Genomic DNA, 21,902 nt, shown 5'->3' on the forward strand with positions numbered 1-21,902 from the left:
TGGGGAAAAGGAGGATGGCAGAGTGTGGGATTTCAGACAGTGGACCATGCCTATGTAATTATGTAATGCATGTTAAAGTGCCCCTTCGTAGCCTCCACTGGATGCAGTATGGCGGGTCATCAACACAGGAACACAACTTGGAGACAGTGACAGTGTTATCACCACACGATAGCAAGTGCCTGAACAAGGACCTTCATGGCAGAATCACGATGTATTATGTGTAATAAAATAACACGACTTTTAAAATTACATGATAAATGGTGAAATTTTAGTGAGTGGAAATCTCTCCATAGTGAGAAGAAATTCCCTTTAGATAGCTGTCACTGGAACAAGTGTCCCCAGTGGAAGATTACCTCTTTATTCCTGTTTTGGTAGCAGCTTCAATATTATTAATTTTCCATCACTTTCTGTCCCGACAAGAATGCTCACCAGAACAAACAGAGAGGGTGAATCTTTCTTAGGAGACAGGTGCACCAATAAAAACCTGAGAGATGTTTTAATGCTCTATTAACATAAAAGACCTCACACTTTTACATATCTGTCCTGCTATGGATGAGCAGTATATGTATTCCACTTCATAACTGTACCTGTGTTCCCTGCAGCCACACCTCTACTCTCCATACTTAGCACGAAGGTCCAGAGGAATACAGAGAACACCTTGACCTGTAAGGCCACTGGATTCTTCCCTCCGGATATCTTGATAACATGGTACAGAAACGGATCGGTCCTGGGAAATCATTCAATGGGAAAACCACAAATCTATAAATATGGAACATACTACGTGGACAGCACCATGAGAATCACACCGACCAATGATGACCAGAATGAGATCTTCTCCTGTAGAGTCCGACATGACTCTCTACAAGAACCTCTGCAAAAGGAATTCCAGCTCGACCTTGAAGGTATGGATAATCATCCACTCTTTGAAATTTTTTTTACTCTAGGTTTGCCTAAGGTCTTATGCACACAGAACATTTGGCCATCTTTCCTAGATACCTTTCGTCCTTCAGCGTTTTGGCAGAATAAACACTTGATGCTTGTAAACGAGTGTAAACATATTTTGGCCTGTCAAGCTCTTGGGCATTAATTGATTTTGCTGGCCAGCATAACTATGTATTCTGGCCATTGAACTGAATTAACGCTTGAGCGCTAAATGCACCTATCGGAAATGCATGTTTAAATGCATTTCCCTGTGTTTTCACATGTCAAGTATTGTTTCTGCCAGTGCTCCTGGACTCACTGGCAGTGGGGTTTTTATGCCTCTAAATGCCTATGTATGCATGGACACAAAGGCTAACATGCTGGGCGATTAGAAGCAGGGAAAAAAACCTAGACGCCCGTAACGGCAGCATTAAAAATGTCCAGTGTACATGAGACCTAAGGGTCCTTTGACGCGTGTAGACCGATCAGTCTGCCTGTCAGGTTTTTTCAGACGGACCTGACCAGACCACCCATTGTTCACTATGAGGAGGAGGATGTAAACAGACACCTGCCTGCATCCGATCAGATCCGATAAAAACAGACGTATGGAGATCATTCCCCATCTGTCTAGCAGATCAAGTGACAGTCAGATATAAATGGACAGGCAGTACGTTTACATCAGAATGCCCCATAGAGGAGGGTGGACTGTGCCCATGTCCGCTAAGATGTCATCTGCCTGCTCAGTGGACAGATCCCCTGGAGCAGGCAGATCTGCTTGGTGGAGTTCTCCAATGTGAAAGGAAAGTGGAGGGGACTTATTTGCAGAAAATTGAATTGAGTGAGGTTAGAGGGGAAGGGGTTCAATATTGGGACTGTTAGGGTACAGAACAGGCAGGAAAATGTTCCCCCTCCTCCAACTCTTATAAATTCAGTTCTAAATATACTGTATAAGGAGTGAAGAGTTTATAAAGGATGGGTGTGTGGTGATTTATCAAGGGGAGGAGTTTTATGTCACAGCAGAGGTGGGACTTCTATTATTACTGATAAACACAACAGTCAGAATATATATTTTCCATGGGAGTTTAAAGGGTATGTGAATCCATAACCAGCACCTCATGTTAACCACTTTGGCACAAGAGCTTTTTTGTTTTTTTTATTTTTTTGGAAACATGGAAAAATCTAAATTTTTAGCTATAAAATGACTTAAATCTCTAGATCATTATTCTGAAAACAGATACCCTGTAGAAGACGATAGCTGCCATTTTTTTATGTTACATGATATTTTGCTCAACTGTATATCAAATGCAAATTTATAGGAAAAAATAAAGTAAAATGAATGTTTGTGTCAACACAAACAATATGATACCCAATTTTATGGTAAAATATAAAAGATGAGGTTGCGTTGAGCAAATATATAACAAACATGCCAAACCTTAAAATTGCATGAACCCCTGATATCGCATAAAACGACAGTAGCCAAGAAACTCCAAAGGTGATGCTTTAAAGGCCTTTACTACCCTAGGTTTAGAGTTAACTGGGAGCTCTGGCTTTAGAGTTATTCTTCTTCTTTTATTATAAATTGATTTTTTTATCTTTTTTAGTTATGTATATTAACCTTTTACTGCTATCACAAGGGGTTAACAAACCACCATGTGATAGCATTGGGCAGGTGACAGGTAGTCTTTTTGGAGATATTAGGGGTCTAATAGACCCCAATGCCTCTCCTGCCCTCCAAAGCATCTAACTGAGCAGAGATTTGCTTGGTTGCATGCTCCCCTGGCTATACCAGCCAGCAAACTCTGAAACCAGAATTGATGAAATCCTCATCACTTCCTGTTTCATTCAATACAGAGGACATCAAGGAAAGGATGTTCCTCGATTTCCTCCTGCTGTCCATCCTAAATTGGCTATATGCGGTCCCAGGCTCCTTGTAAAAGCAGGAGAGCCCAGGAACAGTGCGCAGGGAGGTCTGGCGGAGGGGGAAATATCAAGTCGCCCACTCAGTGAAAGTGATCACTTTCACATTTTTGCCAGGAGCAAGCTGGGAAAAACCGGTAGAAGCTGATGACCGAAGTAGAATGTGTTTGACAGTTCACTCTTTGGACATCCAAATAGCTTGTCAGCAACCGACTGGCGGTAGCCTCTAGCAGCCCACTGGCCGGAATTCCCCAGGGCGCGGAGTCTAAGCCTCAGTCTGCTGGTTCACCAGAGCCCCTGATGGTGGGGATGGACTTGAAGCAGCCCGAGACCAGGTCGCGACCCCTGGGGAACACCAGCTGTGGTAGAGGCGGACTCCAATGGCGTAGAGCAGGTGAGAGCCAGACGTGAAGAGGTATGCGTGGTCAGACGGGCCGGGTCAGTACAGCGGAGCAGACAGTGCAGAGCAGCAGACAGAAGAATAACGGGTCACAAGCCGGGTTCAGTAATGGGAGATCAGGCAATCAGGAACAGGTAAAGAATAGTCAGGACGTAGCCAGGAGTCAGAGCAGGAGAAGGCAGTAGGATCAGGACAGGCTTGGGTCGGCAACAAGGTATCAGGAACACAGGATTAACCAGGAACACAGGAACAGGACAAGACCAGAAGGCGATTTGGAGATGCACAGGGCAGGTTTAAATAGGCCGCCCTGTGCTCTCATTGGTGCGGCCGCGATCGCTAGTGCGCATGCGCGGCCGCGATCGCCTAGGATTCAGTGCTCTCTGGATCGGACGAGTCGCGCTCTGAGGCGCCGAGGCGCCGGGATCCCTGACATTGCCCCCCCTTTACGGGCAGCCTCCGGATGCCAACACAACACGATTAATCTGGGGGCGTGAACATTCTGGGCTGGTTCCCATGAATTTTCCTCCGGGCCGTAGCCTTTCCATTTAATCAGGTATTGAACTTGACCTCCTCTCTTCCTATAATCCAAGATTGCCTCTACCTCGAACTCTTCCTCTCCGTCAATGTCTAAGGCTACTGGAGGGCTTGATCTGCGATCCGGGAACGGATCCAGCGTTGCAGGTTTCAATAGAGACACGTGGAATACCGGGTGTATATGAAAGGATTCGGGGAGTGCCAATTCGAAGGCTACCTCGTTGATCTTTCTTTTCACCGAAAATGGGCCTATGAACTTGGGTGCCAACTTTTTTGATGGACAGGCCATTCTCAGGTTGGTGGTTGCTAACCATACCTGATCTCCTGGTTGTATGGCCAATTCCCCCCTTCTTCTTTTATCGAATGCTCTTTTATTATCCTCCTGAGCCTTTGTTACGGCTTCTTGTAATAATTTGTTGTTAGTCGTAAAGAAATTCACGGTGTCCCGTGCTGCTGGCACTGGGCTTTCTGGAATCAATTCCGGAAGGAAGGTGGGGTGGAACCCATAGTTGGCGTAGAATGGAGATTGTTGGGTGGCGGAGTGATTTGCGTTGTTGCATGCAAACTCTGCTAAAGGTAGGAGTGCCAACCAGTCGTCCTGTAGGAAAGAGGTATAGCACCTGAGGTATTGTTCTAGCGTCTGGTTGGTTCGCTCCGTCTGCCCATTTGTCTGCGGGTGGTATGCTGAGGAAAATGACAACTTGATCTCTAGTATTTCGCATAGGGCTCTCCAAAATCTTGACGTGAATTGGACTCCCCGGTCTGATACTATGTTTCTAGGGACTCCATGGAGTCTTACCACTTCTTTGATGAAAAGCTGGGCGGTCTCGGGAGCAGAGGGTGTGTTCTTGAGCGGTAGGAAATGAGCCATCTTAGATAGGCGGTCAACCACCACGAATATGGCAGTGTGGTCTTGAGAAGGTGGCAGATCTACGATAAAATCCATCGACACCATACTCCAAGGTCTGTCGGGCACTGGTAAGGGTCGTAGTAGACCCCAAGCTTTGCTCCGTGTTGGCTTACTCCTGTTGCATATGGTGCAGGTTTTGACGTATACTTCGCAGTCCTTGGCCATATTGGGCCACCAAAACATGCGCTGGGTCAGCTCTAATGTCTTGCTTATCCCGAAGTGTCCTGCTAGCGGGTGATCGTGACAGTATCCCAAGACCAGAGTTCGAGCCTCTTCGGGAACCACGATCTGTTCCTCCTTCCGTAGCAACCCTTCCTTGTTTCGGACCGAGACCCCAGGTGGGTAAGGGGCTCCCATGGATGCGGCCTGTAACTTGGACAAGAGCTCAGATTGCAAAAGCAGGAAGTTACCGGCTGGCAAGATGGTATCGGGTTTAGGAACTTCCTTGGAGTCTTCGAACATTCTTGACAGGGCGTCGGGCTTTGTGTTTTTGGTGCCAGGCCGGTAGGTTATGTGAAAGGAGAACCTAGAGAAGAACAGCGCCCATCTGGCTTGCCGAGGTCTAAGGCGCTTAGCTGTTCTAAGGTACTCTAAATTTTTGTGGTCGGTATAGACCAGAACTGGATGCAGGGCTCCTTCTAGGAGGTATCTCCACTCCTCAAGCGCGGCTTTAATTGCCAGGAGTTCCCGATCCCCGATGTCATAATTTTTCTCTTCGGGCGTGAGTTTCCTGGAGAAAAAAGCGACTGGGTGCATGAGATCTTTTACGCCTCCTCTTTGGGATAGAATAGCACCAACTGCATTTTCGGATGCGTCAACCTCCAGAATGTATGGCCGGGATGCATCTGGATGGCTTAAGATGGGAGCAGCCGTGAATAGTTTTTTCAAGGTCTCGAAGGCCGCCTGCGCTTCCGGCGTCCAGTGGAATCGTATTCCTGTTTTGGTAAGTTGGGTGATAGGTGACACCAATCCTGAGAAATTCTTAATGAATTTTCTATAGAAGTTTGAGAAACCGATAAAGCGTTGCACCCCTTTCTTATCTGTTGGGACTGGCCATTCCAGAATTGCAGAAATTTTCTGAGGGTCCATTGCAATTCCTGAGGTGGAGATGACCAACCCCAGGAACTGGATGCTGTCTTGCTCGAAGCTGCATTTTTCTGCTTTAGCAAAAAGTCCGTGCTGGCGAAGTCGCTCCAATACGTTTTGAACGTGGCTTCGGTGTGTTTCCAGGGATGGTGAGAAGATTAGGATATCATCCAGGTAAACGATTATGAAGATATCCAGATAATCCTTGAAGATATCGTTGAAAAAGTGTTGGAATGTGGCTGGGGCATTGCACAACCCGAATGACATAACCAGGTACTCAAAATGCCCGAATCGGGTGCGGAAAGCCGTCTTCCACTCATCTCCTTCCCGGATACGGACCAAGTTGTAGGCTCCCCTGAGATCCAATTTTGTGAAGATGGAGGCCGCCTTTAGCCTCCGGAATAATTCGGGGACTAAGGGAAGAGGATAGCGGTTCTTAACTGTGATTTTGTTTAGTTCCCGGTAGTCCACACAGGGTCTCAGCGACTGATCTTTTATTTCGACAAAGAAAATTCCGGCACCCGCGGGAGATGTGGACGGCCGGATAAATCCTTTTCTGAGGTTCTCCTCGATGTACTCTTTCAAGGCCCCCAACTCCCGTTCTGATAGAGGGAAGATTCGGCCAAACGGAATCTCAGAACCTGGCAAGAGGTCGATTGGGCAATCATATGCCCGGTGCAGGGGAAGGATGTCCGCTCCCCGCGGGCTGAAAACATCTAGATAGGCGTGATAGGCCACAGGAATAGTCTGGGCTAATTCTTCCTCCATGGTTACACCGCACAGAGACCGAGTGACTCCGGGTGTCTTGAGGCCACAGTGTTCCTGACAATTTGAGGACGTGAACTGAATTGCCCCTGATCTCCAGTCGATGTGAGGGTCGTGAGCTCGTAGCCACGGAAGTCCCAGGATCACTGGAGACAGGGGGGATGCGATAGCGTCCAAACGGAGGTACTCCTGGTGGTGTCCGGCTATTGTAGTGTGGATTGGTGGTTTTTCTCGATCTACTAGTCCGGATTTTATCCGGGACCCGTCTGCCAGAAATATATTCAGACCCTGCTCCTTGGTCTGTAACGGGATTTGCTGGTGAGCTGCGAAGCCCAGGTCAATGAAGCAGCTACATGCTCCTGAGTCGATAATAGCCATCGCTGGTACGATTCTCCCAGGGAGTTGGAACGAGACAGGCACAGAAACGGGAGTCGCATTGCTTAGGCATGAAGAAGACACGGCTGAGGCCACTGAAGCAAATTTCCGTATCTTCTTTGGACACGAACGGACGATATGGCCGGCTGCTCCGCAGTATAAACATAAGTTGTTCAGTCGGCGCCTCTGGCGCTCTTCAAATGTCAGAGAGGGCCGCATCACTCCGATCTGCATCGGTTCGGGCCCATCAGCCATTTCCACTCGATTTCCACTTGGGGGAGTAGGTTGAAACGGAACCCGGGGTAGCGTCCATGTTGGTCTGAAATTTGAATTGGCCCGTTCTTGCCGGCGTTCCCGCAGCCTACGGTCGATTTGGATGGCCACCTGAATCAACTCTTCCAGTGTGTTGGGTACATCAACTCTGGCCAGCTCGTCCTTGAGAGGTTCGGACAGGCCCAGCCGAAACTGGTGACGTAGAGCTGCGTCGTTCCATTGTGTATCCCTGCTCCAGCGCGTGAATTCTGCCGCATAATCCTCTGCTGCCCGGCGACCTTGTTGCAGGGTATGTAAAGTCGCCTCGGCCGAGGCGGATCGTTGTGGATCATCGTACAGTTGGGACATTGCCTGGAAAAATGAGGACACAGAGTCTAAATGTGAATGATGATCCTCCATCAAGCGATGGGCCCAGCCTTGAGGTTCCCCCTGCAAAAGGGAAATAATGAATCCCACTTGTACTGATTCTGATGCAAAGGTTCGGGGTTGCAGTTTAAAGTAAAGCAGACAGGAGTTTTGGAAGGCCCTGAACCGTTTCCGATCCCCACTAAAACGCTCAGGTGTAGGTACTCTAGGTTCTGGTGGAGGGATGGTGATGACCCCTCTGGCGGTTGATTCCGTGGAATCCTGGGCCAGAGATGTGCTCGCCGTGGCTGCAGGAACGGTTAGAGTCTGGATTCGGCCCTCCAGATGCGTGTACCCCTCTTGCAGTGTTTTCACCATCTCAGTAAGTGCCGCCAGGTGCTGGCAGATCTCGTCCATGGTGCGGGACCTCTTCCTGGCTCAGTAATGGCCTTCTGGTTCTGTCAGCAACCGACTGGCGGTAGCCTCTAGCAGCCCACTGGCCGGAATTCCCCAGGGCGCGGAGTCTAAGCCTCAGTCTGCTGGTTCACCAGAGCCCCTGATGGTGGGGATGGACTTGAAGCAGCCCGAGACCAGGTCGCGACCCCTGGGGAACACCAGCTGTGGTAGAGGCGGACGCCAATGGCGTAGAGCAGGTGAGAGCCAGACGTGAAGAGGTATGCGTGGTCAGACGGGCCAGGTCAGTACAGCGGAGCAGACAGTGCAGAGCAGCAGGCAGAAGAATAACGGGTCACAAGCCGGGTTCAGTAATGGGAGATCAGGCAATCAGGAACAGGTAAAGAATAGTCAGGACGTAGCCAGGGGTCAGAGCAGGAGAAGGCAGCAGGATCAGGACAGGCTTGGGTCGGCAACAAGGTATCAGGAACACAGGATTAACCAGGAACACAGGAACAGGACAAGACCAGAAGGCGATTTGGAGATGCACAGGGCAGGTTTAAATAGGCCGCCCTGTGCTCTCATTGGTGCGGCCGCGATCGCTAGTGCGCATGTGCGGCCGCCGCCGCGATTGCCTAGGATTCAGTGCTCGCTGGATCGGACGAGTCGGCGCTCTGCGCATGCGCGCACCGCTGAGGCGGCGGGATCCCTGACATAGCTGGACCAGTTAACTTTAATATAGAAAGGTTTTAAATACAACATAGCTTTTTTATGGTTTGTGTAAAGAGGTCATGTGTCTGCTATTCACCTTTGTATCTGCTGTATGGCTTGTGAGGTGTGGTGCCTTATTCTAGCAATCAGCAGCTTACCAAATGCAAGACCAGTCCAATCTGCTTCCTAATATGCAAGGTGCATCAATAGTATCGCTATACGGTAAGTCTTTATGCAGGAACCATTGTCAATCAGTACAGGGAGGGATGGAGGGTGGATGTGCCAGTCTGTAATGTCGCAGCCTCCATTAGAAACTGTTGTGCCCCATACAGCCTGCCTGACAGGGACCCCCTACCCCACCTAAGCCCTCATGCAAACTGGACGTTTTGATAATGCTGGTAGCGTTGACTGCGTAAAGCTTTTTTTTAGCATTTTTCATTAGCGTTTAGTGGCGATCAGAGTCGTTTTCCCGCGTTTTTCCATGTTTGTGTTTTTTAGCAAAAAAACATTTTCGGGGATCAAACAAAGTCCAAAAACGCCAGTTTGTGGCGTTTTACTGTGTTTTGCCGCGTTTTTCAACATTAGAGCATTTCTACAGCTAAAAAACTCTTCTAGAAGCCCACTAGTTCTGGGTTTTTTCCAGCCAAAAAATGTTGATTCCAGTCTATGTATGCATGGACACATAGGATAACATGCTGGGGGGTTACTGGCTGTAGTAAAAAAACGTCAAAAGTAAAAAACAGCCGCTGTAAAAACATCCCGTGTGCATGAGGACTTACAGTCCCTACCTTTAAATACCTCGTCCTGCCCCTGCAGATTGATATAGAAGAGATTGGAATTTTAATGTATTGCTGGGAGACAGCAAACAACTGAGCGTGTTCTTAGCAACATGTTAGGTGTTACACCCAAAATACAGTGAAACGTGTTGTAAAAGGTGGAGTCGGCCTTTAACCACTTTCCGTCTGGCCGTTGTATATAAACGGCTGGACGGTGGCAGTGCAGGGTCGGGTGGCCGTTTATAAACAGCCTCCCCGCCACCTGCTTGTGCGCGTTCCCTGTCCTCCGGACACAGTGGACCTCTGTGCGAGGTCCCGATCATGTGATCACTGATTGGCCTATCAGTGATCACATGCAGAGTAGTAAACAAGATGTCACTTCTGACATCATTGCTTACTACGTGTGAAATTTGTGAATGATCACAGAGATTACATGATACAGGGCTATTCACAACAGCCTTGTACCATGTGACAAGCTGTGATCAATCACAGCTCACACAGTATTTCTCAATGGCTGCAAGAATGCAGCCAGAGAGAAGGAGAAATTATTGCTTTTACACCCATAAAGGCTGTAAAAGCAATCAGTGTAAAAAATTAAAAAAATAAAAAAATTGTCATCACCCCCCCACAAGTAGTACAGTGTCACCATTGTGACACTGTACTGCTAGGGTGACAGTATGTAAAAAAAAAAAAAATGTAAAAACAAATGTTTAAAATTTATAATTTTTGGTTATTAACTAATTTGGGTTGTTTTTTTTTTTACTAAAAAGATAACAGAATAAATTTGGCCAAGATTTATGATGAAATATTATTTATTTTCAAAATTTTATAAGAAAAACACTTATTTTCAAAATTTTTTAACATTTTCATTTACATAGCAAAAAAAATAAAAATCCCGGTGGTGAATAAATACCATCAAAATAAAGCTTTATCTGTCTAAAAAAAATTCTAATAAATTCATATGGGTACAGTGTTGCATGACCACGCAATTGTCATTCGAAGTGTGACAGCGCTGAAAGCTGAAAATTGCCCTGGACAGGAAGGGGGTGAAAGTGTCCGGACTGGAAGGGGTTAAGTAAAGCCAAAACACTGCTGTATTGCATGTGGACGAGCTGAGCCCACTCAGCCCAATGTACCTCCTGCACCTGGGCAGCCCAGTTGTAGCGTACAGCCTGTTATTCTCATGAATGGCTGTGCGTTGCTGTCCTCCTTGTATACAGGGCTGCTATCATCAACACAACTTTAGTGTTTTATTTGGGACATTGTGTAGTTCACCATGAGATTGTTCTTTCATCTGTTTCAAGTTCCTCTCTGGTTTAGATCCCCTATATATAGGATGCGTTAAGAAGACACTTTCTTTTCTTTAATCATTATCTTATTTTACAGATATAGAAACATCATCCATTGTGGTCTCTGTTATTATTCTGGTTTTGATAATTGCAGTTGGGATAGGATTTTTTTCGTGGAAGAAAAAATGCTGTAAAAGAGGTATTACACATTAAAACTCTACATATTGCTGTACTTTCAGGTATGAAAAGTGAATCAATGTATACTGTGTCCTTATTGAATGTTTATGCTGTCAGTGGGACATCTGACTTTGTCTTGTACATTTCATTTGGAGCCACTTAGCAATTAAATGTAAAGTCGTCAATAGTCAGGATTGAGTCTTTCATGTGATCGTTCACTGATAGTGTGTTCCCAGCTTAACATTAGGAAGTGTTAGGCCCCTTTCACCCGGGCGTTCCGTATGTCCGCTTTTCACCTGTCTGTTTACGGATGAAAAACGGACCCCCATGTATTTCTATGGACTTGCGGGTGTAAATGGATGAACATCTTTTTACATCTGTTAATGTCCACATCCGTTTTTTTGAACAGAAGAAAACTCTATTTTTCTTCCGCAAAAAATCCCGGAACGGACGAAAAAAGGATGTCAACGGATGCAAATGGACAAAAAACAGATGTAAACGGATGAAAAACAGATGTAAACGGATGAAAAAACAGATAAAAAAACTGATTAAAAAAAGGATGAAAAAAAGGATGTAAACTCATCCGTTTTGTCTTTGAAAAAACGTGACTGAACTGAAGAAAAAAACCGAACGCCTGTGTGAAAGGAACCAAAATGTATCTAATAGGTAGGCAGCTTTCACATGGGTGATCCGATCAGATCTACCTGTTGGTTTTTTAGGTGGAAAAAATCAGAAGGTCCATGCATCTCTATGCATTGATCACCTCTTTGTTTTTTATTTTTTGTGCTATAAACAAAAAAAGACAGACAATTTTGAAAAAAAAACTCAATATTTTTGACTTTTTGCTATACAACATGTCCAGTGAAATGTTTTTTTAAAAATCTATTTTCTTCATAAATTTAGGCCAAAATGTATTCTGCTCCATGTCTTTGCTAAACAAAAATCTCAATACATGTAAATTAACTAGTTTACATGAAAGTTATAGCGTTTACAAATTATTATTTTTATTTTTTTTTAAGTAATGGCGGCGATCAGCGACTTATAGCAGGACTGCGGGACTGTGGCGGGCATTCTGACACTGAGTGGGAACTGACTGACTGCCACTCACATCCCCGGTGACACTAATACAGTGATCAGCGCAAATAAAAAGCACAGACACTGTACCAATGACACTGGGCAGAAAGGGGCAGTGGCGTCCCTAGGCAGGTGCGGGGGGTGCAGTCCGCACCAGGTGACACCAACCGCATGGGGTGACACCGGACCCACGCCACAAAAAGGTAAATTGTAAAGCAAGCCGACGATCCCCACAGGATGGATCAGATCTGCGGATTGGGGAGCATAGTGGATCGGAGTCCGATACATTATGCTCAGTCCGCAGATCCGATCCATCCTGCGGGGATTGTCGGAGGGGGTGTCACCAAGTGTTACCGTACTGGGTGACACCAACCCTAGGGATGCCTCTGGGAAGGGGTTAACATCTGATATGATCCAAGGGTTAACTGTGTGCTGTGTTTTACATTATGTGCTGTGTTGTTTTACTAGGGAGACATGCTGTGCAGAGAAATACAAAGCAGCATGTCCTTGCTGGCAGGAAAGAGGCCTGTGTTGATTACACATAGGTCTCTCCCCTGTCAGCTTTCCCACACGATTGCCAGGGGATAGGATCAATTTCTGTCTGTCTGTAGCCCGACCTGTCCTCACTTATCTCTTACCACCGGATCCGGGAGATATAAAGCTCCAGACACAGAAGTGTAAAAGCAGTATTTGTAAAAGTTTAATAAAAGCAAGAGATGATATACAGAAACTCAACAGGCCTTACTTAATTGGGGTAGCCAATGAAACATTACATTCTTATCAGTATAGATACGTGAGAAGCAGAAACTGCAATAGCAGAGGGGCACCATATACAGTGGATATAAAATGTCTACACATTCCTGTTAAAATGTCAGGTTTCTGTGATATAAAAAAAATCACATAAAGATAAATAATTTCAGAACTTTTTCCACCTTTAATGTAACCTATAAACTATACAATTCAGTTGAACAACAAACTGAAATCTTTTGAGTGGAGAGAAGTAAAAATAAAAAACTAAAATAATCTGGTTGCATAAGTGTGCACACCCTTACACTAATACTTTGTTGAAGCCCCTTTTGATGTGATTCCAGCACTCAGTCTTGTTGGGTATGAGTCTAGCAGCATGGCACATTATGACTTGGCAATATTTGCCCACAATTCTTTGCAAAAAAACTCTAAATCTGTCAGATAGCGAGGGCATCTCCAGTGCACAACCCTCTTCAGATCACCCCACAGATTTTCCATCGGATTCAGGTCTGGGCTCTGGCTGGGCCATTCTAAAACTTTCATCTTCTTCTGGTGAAGCCATTCCTTTGTTGATTTGGATGTATGCTTTGGGTCATTGTCATGCTGAAAGAAGTTTCTCTTCATGTTCAGCTTTCTAGCAGAAGCCTGAAGGTTTTGTGCCAATATTGACTGGGATTTGGAACTGTTCATAATTCCCTCTACCTTGACTAAGGTCCCAGTTCCAGCTGAAGAAAAACAGACCCAAAGCATCATGCTGCCACCACCATGCTTCACTGTGGGTATGGTGTTCTTGTGGTGATGTGTAGTGTTGTTTTTGCGCCAAACATATCTTTTGGAATTATGGCCAAAAAGTCCAACCTTGGTTTCATCAGACCAGAACACATTTTCATGCATGCTTTTAGGAGACTTCAGATGTGTTTTTGCTAAACTTAGCCGGGCTTGGATGTTTTTCTTCGTAAGAAAAGGCTTCTATCTTGCCACTCTACCCCATAGCCCAGACATATGAAGAATACGGGAGATTGTTGTCACATGTCCCACACAGCCAGTACTTGCTAGATATTCCTGTAGCTCCTTTCATGTTCCTGTAGGCCTCTTGGCAGCCTCCCAGATCAGTTTTCTTCTCGTCTTTTCATCAATTTTGGAGGGACATCCAGTTCTTGGTGATGTCACTGTTGCACCATATTTTCTCCACTTGATGATGACTGTCTTCACTGTGTTCCGTGGTATATCTAATGCCTTGGAAATGCTTTTGTACCCTTCTCCCGACTGATATCTTTTAACAATGAGATCCCTTTGATGCTTTGGAAGCTCACTGCAGACCATGGCTTTTGCTGTAGGATGCGACTAAGAAAATGTCAGGAAAGACCTACTAGAACAGCTGAACTTTATTTGAGGCACTTTAAATGATGACAGGTGTGTACTGACTCCTATTTAACATGATCTTGAATGTGATTGCTTAATTCTGAACACAGTTACATCCCCAGTTATAAGAGGGTGTGCACACTTATGCAACCACATTATTTTAGTTTTTTTATGTTTTTCCACCTGCCACTAAAAGATTTCAGTTTTGTTTTTCAATTCAGTTGTACAGTTTATAGGTCACATTAAAGGTGGAAAATATTCTGAAATTATTTATCTTTGTCTCATTTTTTACATCACACAAACCTGACATTTTAACAGAGATGTGTAAAATTTTTATAGCCATTGTAAGGTGCATCCGTTTACAGAGAAATGAAACTAAAGCTGTTACATCTCTGAATGGAGCCATTACACAAAATGGATGCCAGTTTCAAGATAAATCTCCTTACATCTCCTCTATTTTGTCACAACATGACAACACACAATTTCACAGTTGTTGTTTCCAATATGCATCCGGATTCTTTAAAAACTTGTCAAAAACACTCATGCAAAGTTTAGCAACAACATAGAACACAAATATTAGTAAAAGGCATAACAAAAGCAGCATGCTAACTTTCTTAAATCATCCAAAACAATCTCCAAAACTTTCCAACACTTTAAAATGGTTCCCGCCATCCTCAGCTACGGACCAAGCTTGAGCTTGTAAAGCATTTACCTGGGCTCTTTGAACCTTGACAACTTCATAGTAGTCTGGGGTCTCAGCAGATGTGTTCTGTATCCATGTACAACACCCATATTTAGGAGTAGACTCACACAGCCTGGTCAATGCTGCACCCATTTGTTCTATTTTCATTTCATTTATAATCATCTGTTTCCTCAATGCAACATTCTAAAGGCATTCAAGTTCAACATTCAAATGACCACCTCTAGTTTTGTTCCTGGTTCTTTTGGTGATTCCAGGATCCTCTTTACTCTAGAATCATGTATCCAGACGTTGGAATCAGCAGTCAGAACAGTGATCCTCGACACAGCCATCACTATGGTGGGTTCCCTATACGGTGAATCTATGGTCTTGTGTCTGTGATGTTCCTTAACCACCACCTGATCTCCTGGCTTGTATGGGTGGGTTGGATCATCTGTGGGAAGAGGAACGAGAGAGAGACATCACCGTATGCACCATTCAACACCCTAATCAATTCTTGGACGTATCTCTCCTGGATTAATTCTAAATAACTTGGCATAACTGCCAAAGGACCTCTTGTCCAGGAGGTGTGGAATGGCCTGCCCATAAGAATTTCAAAAGGGGAAAGTTTAGTGACTTTATTAGGTGTCATCCTCATCTCTGCCAGAACAGCTGTCAGATACACCTTCCGTCCCTTAAATGTCCCACCTGTTGTCTTCCTTAATTTCTCCTTCAGGGTCCTATTTGCCCGTTCTACCTGACCAGAACTCTGTGGGTGGTAAGGTATGTGAAACTTCCAGTCAATACTCATCAGTTTGGCTACCTGTTGTCTAGCCTTTGAGGTAAATGCTGGTCCTTTGTCTAAGTCTATACTTACCGGATATCTCGATCGAGGAATGACTTTCTTTGCAAAGAACCTTTTCTTTATTTTATCTCTCTCTAACTGCCAACCCTGATGTCCTATACCAGTGAGGGCAACCTTTTAGAGACTGAGTGCCCAAACTGCAACCCACTTATTTATCACAAAGTGCCAACACTGCAATTAAACCTGAATACTGAGGTTTTATTTTAGAAAAAACTACTCATACATTAACATTTTTTGTTTTTTAAAGAAAAACACAATAACAGAGCTTTCAATGATACAAACAGCTTTTTATTGAAAGGTAAAAGTTGGCATTTGGGGTTCTTTTGCACAATTAATGTTCACCAACATGGAATGTGTTGCGGTAGATGGTATGTACAGAAGAGGGGTAAGGAGTGTATGGCGGTGGGCAGTATGTACAGGAGAGGAGTAAGAAGTGTATGCCTGTGGGTAGTATGTAAAGGAGAGGGGTAAGGAGTGTATGGCTGTGGGTAGTATGTGCAGGAGAGGGGTAAGGAGTGTATGGCGGTGGGTAGTATGTAAAGGAGAGGGGTAAGGAGTGTTTTTTTATTTCTTTCTTTCTTTCCTGTTTTCCTCCTTCCTTGTTTCTTTCCCTCCTTCCTTTTTTACCTCTCTTTCTTTCTTTCTTTCTTTCTTTCTTTCTTTCTTTCTTTCTTTCTTTCTTTCTTTCCTTCCCTACTTCTATACATCTCTGTCTTTCTTCCTCTCTCTCTGTCTCCTGTTTTCCTCCTTCCTTCTTTCTTTCCCTCCCTCCTTTCTTTCTTATTTCCCTCCTTCCTTTCTTCCTACAAAAAAATAAAAAAAAATAATAAATTATAAAATTGTAAAAAATTAAATAAAAACAAAAACCTACTTTGTCAGAACTACCAGTGTTGCAAAGGTCACTCGGCGACCGGGCCCTGGCGTTCCACCACAGGGCTCTGAGGAAAGGGTCCCCAGGCTTTGGGCTGCTCAGTCCAAAATGCCGGGCCTATTTTTTGTCCCAGTCCTGGCCTGGAGATGGTGTAAGAACTGCCTAGCATACAGAGGAAGAACACTAGTAGGTGAAATGACTGGACCGGGAAAGGCTGAAGATGAATTGATGGCTCAACAGGGAGGAGGGGGGGGGGGAGTGGGCTGCTGTGGGTGTAGTGAGAGCTGGACAAGCAGTGGGAGAGAAGGACGGAGCTGGCCAGATTGGGCCTGATGTGCTCATCCATGGGTGCACTGTTGGTCAGAGCACAGCCCTTCCCCTGGGCCCCCCTGCTAGGTGACAGGGCTCAGGCCACTTACAGGAGGCCTGGTGGTACCCCCTTATTGGTGGCCCTGCCAGGTTAGGAGGACTTACCAGACTGTCACCGATCACCGGACTCTCTTCCCCAGAAGATAGACCCTCTGTTCCAAGCTCTGTCCTCTCCACTCTCTGCTCCCTGCATTCTCTGCAGTAACCGATTGCCCCTCCCTGTAGTCATGCACGGTCCTACAGAGGCCCTACTTCTTTCCGAGCATGCGCATTGATGCCATTATCAGATGCTTGGCTGCTGGGGTGACTTGGTGCTGGTGTGCCAACACAGAGTGCCCACTGTGCCATAGGTTCGCCACCACTGTCCTATACCATGGAATTGGGCTATATTAAGAGGAGCACTGTGACCCTTTTTGTTGCCAGTATTTTACATCCTCCTCAGGTGCTGTATATTGCAGTTATTGAAGAAAAAAATGTTCAGGTGGGTCTAAAATGGCCATAGACATTTGAGAGTTTTGTAAAAGTTGTTGCTATAAGGCAGCATTCTGAGCTGTGTGGTCAGCAAGTGCATTGCCTTTGGCTACAAAATCAGAGGAAGATGTGTGTGCCATGCATTTGATTACCACTATGGACCTACAGTAGGTTTATGATTGGCATCTAAAAGATTATTTATTAGGTCCACATATTATATTCCTTTTCCATCTGCAGTAATGAATCCTCGTCTCTGCCATATTTTTCCAAAGTCAAGAACCACCCCAAAATATGCCTAAAATCTGTGTAAACCTTTACATCCCGATTCTCAAAAAGTTCACAAGTTCTAGTTAAGGCTATCAACTCTGCTGCTTGTGCTAACTTGTGAGGGACTCATGAGCAATATCAGGTAGCTGAACCACTGCATACCCTGTTAAATAGGTATCATCTGAAGATCTGGAACAAAAACCTACAAATATATCCAGAGCCTCTGGAATGGGGGTTTGCTGCATGTCTATTCTGGGAGTGGTGTCCTCATGTATTACCTGGACACAGCCATGTTCCTCGGGGGGGTTATCAGTTTCAAGCTTTATCCCTAAAAAACTATTTAGCATAGCTAAGGGACCCGAGTTAGAACCTGCATATTTCACTTCCAAATTAGCAGTTGATGACCTTATAACTAGTGATGGGCCGAACACCCGACCCCCCAATTTGTTTTGCTGTAGAACATTCAAACAGACCAAAAGTTTACCGCCAACATCGAACCTAATGCAAGTCTATGGAACTTGAACTTGCAAATTCAAAAGTGCCCATTTTGAAGGCTTATATGCAAGGTATTGGTCATAAACGTGGGATGGGGACTCAGGTACTGCCCTGAGGGACATGAACCAGTGAAAAATATTTTTCAATAAGTACTGTTTTAAAGAGGTAGTCATTTTTCATTGCTTATTTTGAATTTGAAAAATTCCTTTAAATATCATGCTTGGGGGGTCCCCTTAAACTACCTGCAAAGTTGCACATCTGTACAATGTATAGAACCTGCTGCAGTAGGACTCACACCGTAACCCTTCAGAGTTATTCTTAACACTTACAGATTGTTAACACTTACAGATAAATGGTGAAAAAAATTGAAATGACATGCATTTGTGAAACAGATGCTGAAAAATTGGGCCTTGGGTGTTGGTGGTACCCTAAACAAAACAAATTGTTGGAAGCTACCAAAATTAGGATTCTGGAATAGGATCCCAGTACCCTAACACATTTAATCAGTTACATCAGCATCAGGGGCAAGATAGTTGCTGTTGACCCAGGACAGACGCACTCTTTTAGCTGTCATAAAACCTCCAGCAGCACTGAATGTCCATTCAGAAAGCATGCTGGATGCAGGACAGACCAGAAGCTCGATGGCATATTGAGCAAGTTCTGGCCAGTGATCCATCCTCAAGACCCAGTACCCCAGTGGATGCTCAGTTAGAAAGGTCTCCAAGTCTGCTCTTGCCCCTAGATAATCCGGCACCATAAAATGATATGAGGAACTATCATCTACACCTTAGTTTAACGTAATACCAGCTGGGCCCCAACAAGTGCGCAGAAGACTCTATAGTATTCTTAAAGGGACATTGTTTAATTATAAACGAGAGTTCTCCCCACTTCGCACCTAATCCTTGTCATTTAGTGCTGAGGACCCACAGTGAGCTTAACTGTGTCTTGATAGTTGTTCTTGCTCACTGGGAATTCAACATTCCCCTCAGATTGGAGTCATTGGATTATTTCTGAAATCAGGCCTGCTAAAAATTACTGGTACTTTGTCGTGAATGCTGTTACTTTTACTTAAAACCGACAAGAGTGATTATTTTTGCCGCATATACCCATGTTATTTTGTTCTTTTTGACCAAGTTACATTCAATTCCAATATAAACTTCATATTGGTTTATTTTGATCATGAGAGTACAGTGTTGTCAGAGGAGGTTAGACTTTAAAAAGAGGTCCAGATTGATAGTGAACCCAAAATTATTAAGCAACCCTTAAGGTGATAGTGTTACACAGAGTTAACCCTAACCCTCCCATAAGGCTCAGCTTCTAACTACCTAAATTGACCAGATGATGACCAAGGCTGCTCAAAATAACAATAAACTGGTCCCTATTGTGTAAAGTCATGTAGTGGGTCCTTACAGCCTCCTTTAATTATCCTTACATTAGTTATAATGTGATAGTTTGTGGAACGTTTGTATTTGAAAACATAAGAGCCTAAATTTCCATGTAATGGAACAAATAACTGAGCACATTTTGTAATCAATAAATGTGCAGATATGGGAACTTTCACAGTAATGGACATTGAAGGTCCGACCAAGCTGATAGCTGGAGAAGAAACATCTCTATCCTGTTGCTCGGAGAACACAAGTGTGACTTGGCACAGCCCCACTGCATGGAAAAATAAAAATTTTGTCTGAAGTTCTGCTTTGAGATAAATGTATTGAGGTGCATTATGGGGCCTATTTATAAATGTTTTCACACGAGTCTCTCCACTTTCACCCAGGATTAACACATTTTACCAACTGAATCTAATTAGAAACACTGGCAACTGCTCAGTCTTGTAACACTGTACCTAAATTAAATTTATATCATTTATTTTACACAAATAGAGCTTTTTTGGTGGTATACAGTGAAGGAAATAAGTATTTGATCCCCTGCTGATTTTGAATGTTTGCCCACTCACAAAGAAATGATCGGTCTAAAAATCGAATGGTAGATGTAATGTAACACTGAGAGACAGAATAGCAACAAAAAATTCAGCAGAAGTGTATGTCTAACAAATGATGACTGATCTGCATGTTCATGAGGGAAATAAGTATTTGATCCCCTTCACAAAACATGACTTAGTACTTGGTGGCAAATCCCTTGTTGGCAATCACAGAGGTCAGACGTTTCCTGTAGTTGGCCACCAGGTTTGCACACATCTCAGGAGGGATTTTGGCCCACTCCTCTTGGCAGATCCTCTCCAAGTCATTAAGGTTTGGTGGCTGACGTTTGGCAACTCGAAGTTTCAGCTCCCTCCACAGATTTTCAATCGGATTAAGGTCTGGAGACTGGCTAGGCTACTCCAGGACCTTAATGTGCTTCTTCTTGAGCCACTCCTGTGTTGCCTTGGCCATGTGTTTTGTGTCATTGTCATGCTGGAACACCCATCCACGACCCATTTTCAATGCCCTGGCTGAGGGAAGAAGGTTCTCACCCAAGATTTGACGGTACATTGCCCCGTCCATCGTCCCTTTGATGCGGTGCATCTGGTGTATACTGCATTTATCTTGGCCCTCTTCTATTAAATGGCGATGTTCAGCAAATCTGGTGCGTTAAGGTCTAATAGTCCGGCCTATATAAAGTAATCCACATGGACAAGATATACAATACACAACATAATCTGTAGAATAATTGAAAAAATTATCCAACGTGTAGATTTTGCCTTTAGTCGTTAACTCTTTTTGCCAATGTTGCACAAAACTACAAGTTTTACATAGTGATTTTTGAGATTAATACATAATAGTGACTGGTATGAGATAGGGAATATTACTAACAGATGGAATGGATTTTAGTTTACTAGGTGCTATCCTATTCTTTAAATTAGAGGCTTTCCTGTATGTCATTTTAGGGTTTTTATGGATAATGTCTTATAATATGGGGTCCTGAAGAAGAATGGCCCAATGTTTGTTGAAAATGTGTTCCATTCTACGGTGTTGATGGTGGAACCTGGTGATGAACCTGTGTGGTCTGGACACCAACACTTTTATAGCAGTAGTTTGAGATGGAATGCATATTACTCTTTCACATTGCTATCTTGTTTCATACAGATCATCAGACGTTAATGATGAAAGATATTGAAAGTCCTGTATGGAGTGATGGTGAGAAGACCACACTGAGTTGTGAAGCTTTTAACTGTACTGGGGATGTCAAGGTGACTTGGGTCATCAAACTTAAAGATGGCACCCAACATGAGGTCTCCGACACAGGATCAAATGATAATGAGGAGGATCAATCACTAATGTCCAGAGAGTACCAGGTGACAAAGGAGCATGACCGTCAGAAGATGAAAGGACATGTGACCACAAAGCTGACCTTCATTCCTTCTATATCCAGATATTTGGGGTCCACTGTGTCTTGCAGAATTGTTCATCAGAAGAAACCTGTAGAGAAAACGTTTGAGGTCAAGACCATTCATGGTAAATAAAGTAACATTATGTTATGCCATGTGAGTTGTGGCCCAGTGTATTTAACACAAATAGCTTGCAGTTACCGAACACCCGAATTCTGAGCTGCTTCATTGCTCCTAACCCATTGAGAGTGTCTATGATTAATTCCAGTCTATGGGAAACCTTCACTGCTCCTAGCCCATTCAGAGTGCCTCTTGACTTATTTTTGGTCTATGGGAAATCTGACTTGTACATGGAGACAGTATTCTCACAATTAACCTCATATATTGGCATATATAGATAAGAATGTTGTGTTGGTCCATAGTCAGAAACCAACTTAAACAATACTTAAAGGAGAAGTACAACCAAAATGTCAGGGATCCAGGTATGACCAGAAATGTGTGGACT

At 44.3% G+C, this 21,902-nt stretch overlaps 2 protein-coding genes across 2 annotated transcripts in view; both read left to right on the plus strand.

The window, feature by feature from the left end:
- LOC149472054 (tapasin-like) overlaps positions 1-2,855 on the plus strand; it is a 50,980-nt gene extending 48,125 nt beyond the window's left edge. The window contains exons 3-4 of the mRNA XM_089693179.1: positions 603-902; positions 2,773-2,855. Of these exons, the coding sequence (XP_089549305.1) occupies positions 603-902; positions 2,773-2,855 (383 nt within the window). The remainder of the gene's footprint in view (positions 1-602; positions 903-2,772) is intronic.
- The window catches only part of LOC149472050 (uncharacterized), a 481,288-nt gene that overhangs the window by 385,813 nt on the left and 73,573 nt on the right, over positions 1-21,902 (plus strand). The gene's annotated exons all lie outside the window — the stretch shown is intronic.

The sequence above is a fragment of the Staurois parvus genome, unplaced genomic scaffold, assembly GCF_062004578.1.
Source record: "Staurois parvus isolate SC_StPar_1 unplaced genomic scaffold, SC_StPar_1.0 ptg000024l, whole genome shotgun sequence".
Classification (NCBI taxonomy): domain Eukaryota; kingdom Metazoa; phylum Chordata; class Amphibia; order Anura; family Ranidae; genus Staurois; species Staurois parvus.